Source organism: Tupaia chinensis, unplaced genomic scaffold, assembly GCF_000334495.1.
Source record: "Tupaia chinensis unplaced genomic scaffold, TupChi_1.0 Scaffold000185_1, whole genome shotgun sequence".
Taxonomy (NCBI): domain Eukaryota; kingdom Metazoa; phylum Chordata; class Mammalia; order Scandentia; family Tupaiidae; genus Tupaia; species Tupaia belangeri.
Genome location: NW_006159660.1, coordinates 3892103 through 3899630, shown reverse-complemented (window position 1 = coordinate 3899630; position 7528 = coordinate 3892103). Strand labels below are relative to the sequence as shown.

At 41.6% G+C, this 7528-nt stretch overlaps 1 protein-coding gene across 1 annotated transcript in view; it reads left to right on the top strand.

The window, feature by feature from the left end:
- Positions 1-724: 724 nt before the first annotated feature.
- NDUFB4 (NADH:ubiquinone oxidoreductase subunit B4) overlaps positions 725-7528 on the top strand; it is a 7704-nt gene continuing 900 nt past the window's right edge. The window contains exons 1-2 of the mRNA XM_006146706.3: positions 725-952; positions 6130-6276. Of these exons, the coding sequence (XP_006146768.1) occupies positions 773-952; positions 6130-6276 (327 nt within the window). The 5' untranslated portion in view covers positions 725-772. The remainder of the gene's footprint in view (positions 953-6129; positions 6277-7528) is intronic.

Genomic DNA, 7528 nt, shown 5'->3' with positions numbered 1-7528 from the left:
TTCATTTTCTTCCCAGGTCGTCTTTTACGGTAAGATACAATACTTGTGTGTATTTCCCTATCTGTTAGGATGTGTTTTAGCACCTGAAGAATGCTCAAGATTTTAGGTAAGAGGTTTCAGAATTTTAACTAAAATATTCTTTCTTCCCAGGCCTTTATTTCTGACCTACAGCCGTCAGCCAGGCGACACAGTTCTTACGGCATCATTCTATTACACATTATTTTGTGCCTATGAAAAAGAAGCTTATACTTATGTTGTACGGACCTGATGCAGTAATATTCTCTTTTTCTTGGATGGAAATGATGTCTTGCAGAGCACTCCTGCACCTATTCATTCGCTTACCTAACTCTCAACAATAGCTTGGTAGGTGGGCAGAATAGAGGTCAAGTCTAGCATAAAGAAAAGGGATCTCAGAGATGTTAAGTGATTTGTTCAAAGTCACATAGCTTGGACAGACCCACACTGAAAACCAGGACTTCTGACTCAACAGCCAGTCCCACAGAGTTCAGCTTCACAGACGCTCGGGTCACCTATGCAGACACCGGTGCTGAGAGGCAGCAGCAGGGACAGGTGGGAGGAAGAAGGTGTAGGCGCGGAAAACACGTTGCGCATGCGCGGGTTCCCTGGCCGGAGCCAGCGTGTGAAGGAAACTGATCTCCTTCACCGACCTCTCAATAACGCGCAGGCGCACTTCCAGAGGCTGAAGGTCAGCCTGAAGTGGGGGGGCGGACCCCAGAGCTGCGCAGGCGCAGTTGTACGCCGGGTAGCCAAGATGTCGTTCCCGGAGTATAAGCAGTCCCGCCTGGCCACTCTGCCCACTACCCTTGACCCGTCCGAATACGACATATCTTCGGAAACCCGGCAGGCGCAAGCCGAGCGGTTGGCCATACGATCCCGGCTTAAACGGGAGTATCTGCTTCAGTACAACGACCCCAACCGCCGAGGGCTCATCGTGAGTGGGGGGGCTGGTGGGGTGGGAAGGCCGGGAGGTTCCCTCAGGATGGACATCCCAGAATGGCCAATGGGGACCGGACAGGACGGCGACCACCTTTCCTGATCTGCATCTTGGACATGGGCCCTCTTCCAGGTCCAGGAAGTAACCCGCCCGCATCATTAGCCCTTTGACCTTGCCAGGAGAGCGTGGTGGTCAAGAGGACGGTCTCTGGGCTCAGACCTAACGAGGTTTGAAGCCTGGCTTGGTCATTTCTGCCTGGGTGATCTTGAGAAAGTTTCTCAACTCCCCTTAGCTTCAGTTTTCCTATCTGAAAAATGGGCACAATACAGTACTTCCTCTGTTATGAGGCAGTTGTGAGGATTGAGTGATAGAAGGCCTGCGACTGGCCTAGAGTGGTGTCTGGCTTGTAATACCGGTTCAGGAAAAGTGTGTGTATTTTTATATTTACATATATGTATTTATACACAATACGTGTGTATATGTATTTGAAAATTTATGTTCTACATTTCACATTGCATGAGGATACTGCTCTTTCCTCGTGGAAGTATAGTAAATTTACTGTATCTTCTAAAGACCCTGCAACTTGTGGAAGCTTTGACCTTTGGAATCAGACCTCGAAGCACTACAAGCTTTATGACCTTGGGTAACTTAACCCCTCTGAATTTTATTTTTCTGATGTTCACATGGAAGTGAGTGCATTCTTCATAGACTTATGGGGTTAAATGAGATAGTCTGGGTAACGTTCCCAGCACATAATATGTGCCCCATACATTAATAGTTATTATTAATTATTATTAAACACTGTTAGTGTTTTTAGATTTCTGCACAAGAGTTATCTAAATGTGTCAAATACGATGTTTCAAAAGCTTTTCTGAACAGTTGCATTGGTATTCTCTAGGAATTTTTGGAAGGTGTGAGAATTGAAGGAAAGTTACAGTGTGCCAGATACTATGCTAAATTCTTTCTGAATGTTATTCACATATCACAACTCTTCAGTGAATTATGCTCTATTATTATTCCCATTTTACAGATGAGAAGACAAAACATAGAAAGGACAAGTAGCTCATGTAAAAATACACAGTTAGCAAGTAAATTTGAGCGCTGGTCTATGTAACCCAGTGTCTTCTGGGCAGTACATTTACTTAGAAAAAAAGTGCAGAGATACATGAATTATGTACACTACACACTCATATGTGACTGAGTTTGATGTGCTAGGTAGTGTGACATTGATAAAAAAAAAAGTAAAAAATAAGGCCTCAGTCAGACAGACCTGAGGTTTAAACCAGACCTTTTATCTTCCAGTTTTGATACACAAGACAGTTTCAGTTTTCTCATATGTAAAGTAGAAGTAATAATACATGCCTCTTTGGTTGTTCTGCTAATAAAATGAGTATGTGATATGATCATTTTTTAATAAAAAAAAAAATTCCCTAGAAACCATGCAACTTTGCAACACTTTTTAATTGATTTCTTTTTAAGGTTTTCCTGCAGGGCATGTGTGCTCACTGGAGAGAGACAGGGAGAAACAGAGAGAAGGAAAGTGAGAAATCAACCCCCAAGAAGGATGGTTACACTGCAATTCCTTCTCCTGGGATTTTTGGCATACATGCACATGCACCTGGCATGATTTTCAAGCCACCAGGTCCAGGATTCCAACTGTGGTCAGCAATGTAGGAGGCCAGTGCCTTAACCACTATGCTACCGCTAGCCCCCGATACAATCATTTATTAAACAGTACATGTAAGTTCCCATGCCTAATTTTTTTCTTTTTTAAAAATTACTTATTTGGGGCCAGCAGATGGCATAGCGGTTACATCTCGGTACTCTCACATAACTGATTGTGGTGGCTTGAGTCCCAGACCTGGTGGCTTAAAACTCATGCTGGGCACATATGCGTGCATGCCCAAGGGATTATGGTGTAGCCATCCCCCATGGGAGGTGATTTCTCAATTTCCCTCTCACTGTTTTCCCTCTTTCTCTGGCAAGAGCACACGCCCTAAAGTGAAGGAAAAATAATTACTTATTTACTTTTACTATTGTTATTATTTATTTTTAATTTGCTATAGGGCACGTGACTCAACAGAGAGAGAGAATGAGAAAGCAAGATGCCAGGCCCAGGACTCAAACCACAATCTGTCATGTGGAAGTTCAGTGTCTTAACCACCGTACCACCTACTGGCCTCCTTCATGCCTGATTTTTAAGAATCATTGATTCAGTCAATTAGGTAATTGCTTAGGGTCTATCATGGGCCTATTTTAGATGCCAAGGTAACAATGTAGAATGAAACAGACAAAAATCTCTGTCCTTGGAGAGCTTTCTTTACAACAGGGTTGGGGAGTGGGGTGGGGGGGACAGATATTGTCATAAATAAATGTAAAACACTAAACCATTTAACATATTAGTGAGTGATAAGTGATTTGAAAAGGAAAGCAGTGATTGTGACTGTATGTATGTAGTAAGGAGAGTGGATAACTGTGATTTTAGATAGGCCCAGGGATGTCCTTGATTGGAAGATGACATTTGAATAAAGATAGAAAACAAAGGAGGTGAGAGAGCTAGCCTTGGAGCTCTGGGAAAGTAGCATTCTACACAGGGGACAGCACGTGCACAGGCTCTCAGGCAAGAGTGTGCTTGGTTAGCTCAGGGAAGTACTGAAGAGACCATTGTGGCTAACGTGGGGAAAGTGAGGGCAGAGTGGAAAGAGGGCAGACAGGTACCTGGGGCTAGATCATACCAGGCCTGTAGGTCATTGTAAGTCCGCTTATGGAGTAGGGAGTCATTTAGTCTGGATTTAATGTTTTAACAAAGCTCTCCCTCTGGCTGCTTAGTTGAGAATAGACTGGCAAGGAAGGGCAGAAGCAGGGGGACTATTAAATAGTTAGGAGGCTTTTGCAGTAATCTAATCTCTTGTTTGAGGGTGGTTACCAGGGTGGTAGTGGTGAAGGTGGTGAGAAGCGGTTCTGCGTATGTATTGAAAACAGTAGAGCCAACCAGGTTTGCCTGCAGGTTAGACATGGCATATGAAAGAAAGAAGAAGCAGGGATGACTACAAGGTTTTTGACCTGAATGACTGGAAAAGTGAAGTTGCCTTTTATTAAGAGAAGAATGTAAGAGGAACAGATAGGGAGGTGGGATGGAATATGGGGAAGTGGTTTGGAGTATGTGAGATTTGAGATGCCTGCTAGACAATATGTCAGCATTGAGCAGGTGGTTGAGTATTTAGCCTGGGGTTCAAGGTCGAGGTCTAAGTCTAGAGGTCTAATTTTGGGAATCATCAGCCTGTAGATAGATATTTACAGTCACGTGACTGGATGACATCGTCAAGGGAGTGGATGTAGATAGGAAGGGTCAGCCATACCCAAGGTCCAACATTAAGAGACTAGGAGATGAGGAGGAAAAGAGCAAATAGAGAGAGAGAGAGGACAGAGTTAGGGAGAAAACCAAGCTGGTATGGGGCCTGCACTGCAAGTGAAGAAATGATTTCAAGGCATATTTAACCTTCAAATGCTGCCACTAGTGCACTGGATGTTGAGTGATGTCAGAGAAGGAGAACTGTCTCCCATGGCATGTCTTTTGGAACCTCTTTTAATGACAGTATCAGGCTCAGTGAACTGTGGTTATGGGGCTGTCGGTATTTTTATAAAATGAAGTGTCTGTTTTGCAGGTTTTAAAGTGTGGAGAGGTGACTGAAAGTCTGTCATTGGATGGCCATTGAAATATTTTTGTAGTGGAAGGGATAAATATAGAAATAGATGTATTTATCCTTTCAGTATTGAGTTCAAACATGCCCTTGAACCTACATTTTGTGTCTGTCGTCTTTATTGTTTATGTTTGCAGTATAAGAATAATAATAAGGGCTGGCAGATGGTGTAGTGGTTAAGGGTGCTGGACTCCCACATGGCTAACCACAGTTCGAGTCTTGGACCTGGTGGCTTGCTTTCTCACTCTCTCTTGCTCTGTCCCTCTCTGGTCAAATTTAAAAAATATAAATAAATAATAAAGTTAAATAAAATAATTTAAACAAAAAAGAATAACAGTGCCACAGAACACTGTTGGGTTTGCTTTCACTTTAATGTGGTATGATAAGTAGTTTCTAGGGCAGCAGAGGGTATTTGGAGATTTTGAGTCTAGTAGCCAATGTCCATACCCATGAGGATTTCAGGCTGATCAAAAGGAAGGGAAACCTTTTCACCATAGGTTTCTTTACTTCTGAGCTCCAGCTGATTTATCCCAGGGTAAAATTGCAGTAATTAATTCTGACTTGAAATATGACTATGGGCGACCCATTTCAATTACTTAAGTTCTACTAATCATGACTTTTTGGTGTTGGTTAGGACCTGGCATGTTCATATCCTGTGTTAAAGTCTTGAATCTGATTTTATTTGCTCATTTCTACCTATCAGTTAATTGGCAAGAATAATTTTCTAAAATCATTTGGGACTTTAGCTGATTACATTTATATGTTTGGAGTAGATTTGCTATTCTTAAATAGTTATTCTCATATAAATAAAATGGATAATTTTTTCCTGAAGACAGTCTGATTATTGTTCTTTCACAACAGTTTTAACCTTCCTGCACAATACTTAATGGTATGTAAAGTACTGATTTTGCTTTCAAAATATCTACCAAATCAGCTTAAAAAATGTGTAGTTCAGAGTTAGCGTACTGAAGTCACCCATCACTTTCCTACAGCTTATTTGTAGCCTGGAAAGACCAAGGTGGAGATAACATTAGAAAGTGTCCTGGAAACAAAATACAGAGCGTGATAGAGCGTGCGAAATCTGTGTGTCTTCATCGGGTTCACATGGTCGCACTTGGAGAAAGAGAGTGAAGCTAAAAACAGTCTAGAGAAGAACAGGTGAAAATGGTAAAGGAGAAAAAAGTGGCTTCTCTGACAGGTTAAAGATTAGGGTTCTTACCTCTTAAATAAAAAAAGTGCACGGTCATACAGAAAGTCTTGTAAATTCTGAAGGATTTAATTAGAATCATGAGTTACTCAAAAAATACTAGAAATGAAAGCTATGCCCTGTATTTAGGAATATTCAAAGCCTACCCTGATCTGTTACAGAGAACAAAAAATGTCGTCTCCTATCATCCTTCACAAAAGTCCTGATGTGTTTGTTTCTCAATATGGCCCTTAAGTTCTGTAGCTTTCGATTTTTATTAATTTTAGGAAGATCCTGCCTTGATTCGTTGGACCTATGCAAGATCAGCAAATATCTATCCCAATTTCAGACCCACTCCTAAGAACTCACTCCTAGGAGCTCTGCTTGGACTTGGGCCGCTCTTCTTCTGGTATTATGTTTTCAAAAAGGACAGGGTGAGTATGAGGACCACCTGTTTAATGTCTCCGTGACAACATTCCTGGGTAGGTGGCAGCTAAAGCTCTTTTTCTTGCCGATTGCTACCAGTGCCTCTACCTTAGCCCTGCCATCGTCCTTCCCTTCCTTTCTTCTTTTATCTTGGAGAGGTTTTTTTTTTTTTTTTTCTCTCAATAGGGCACTTGTGCTCGCCAGACAGACAGAGAGAGATATAGAGACAGAAAGCAAGAAATCACCCCCCAGGGGGGATGGTCACGCCGCACTCCCTTCTCTATTCTCCTCTCGGGATCTTGGGCACGCACGCACACGCGCCCAGCGTGAGTTTTAAGCCACCGGGTCCGGGATGCGAACCACGGTCCAACTACGTGGGAGTCCAGCGACATAGCCATTACGCTAACTGCTGGTTCCCCTCTTCTTTTATCTTTATTCCTTTTCCAGCAATAAAAGTTTTAGTTATATCTTTGGTTTTATTGCTTCATTGTTTCAACTTATATGGAATAATATTTCTTGAAAATTTTGGTAATCTCTGAGCCTTTCAAATTTAATGTAATAGTTGAGTAAAACCCCAAAATGTTCAATTTAAATTTCTGAGTTTTGAACTCAGCTCATGCGTTTTAGGTGCTATAAGGGATGTATACTCTGATTATTAAGCACAGGAATACTGAAATAACTTTTTTAAAAGCTACTTACTTTTTTCCTATAAGAAATTTCTTATCGAAATTAAATTCACCACTTCTGATTAGCCTTTAGATAATATTTTTGCAAATTTTTTATTTCACTTTCTTCATTTTTTTTTTTTTTTTTTTAAAAAGAGATGATGGGTGGTTCCACCTCCAAGTGACATGGAGGTTAAGGTGCTGGATCCCACATGGCCAGCTTTGTGGTTTGAGTCCCAGGCCTGACAGTTTGATAATCACTCTGGTGGTGTGTGCATGCATGCTCAGAATCCAAAATCCCAGGAGGAGAGTGAAGGGATTATGGCTTGGCCATCCCATTATAGAGCTCACATGCTGTGCTGCAAAACCTTTTAAAAAAAAAAAAGAAAAGAAAGAAATGTTTATTGGGTCAGTTATTAGCAGAATACGTAAATCATTTAGTGTGTTTCCTGTTTATATGTATTCTAGTTATGTTGGTCACATTTTGTGAATTAAGGTTAAAATGCATTAATACCGTAACAGCAGAGAAATAGAAGTGGCCTATGCAGGGAGTCAGTGCCATCCGAGTCCTAGGCATACGACTGTTGGGAAAGTC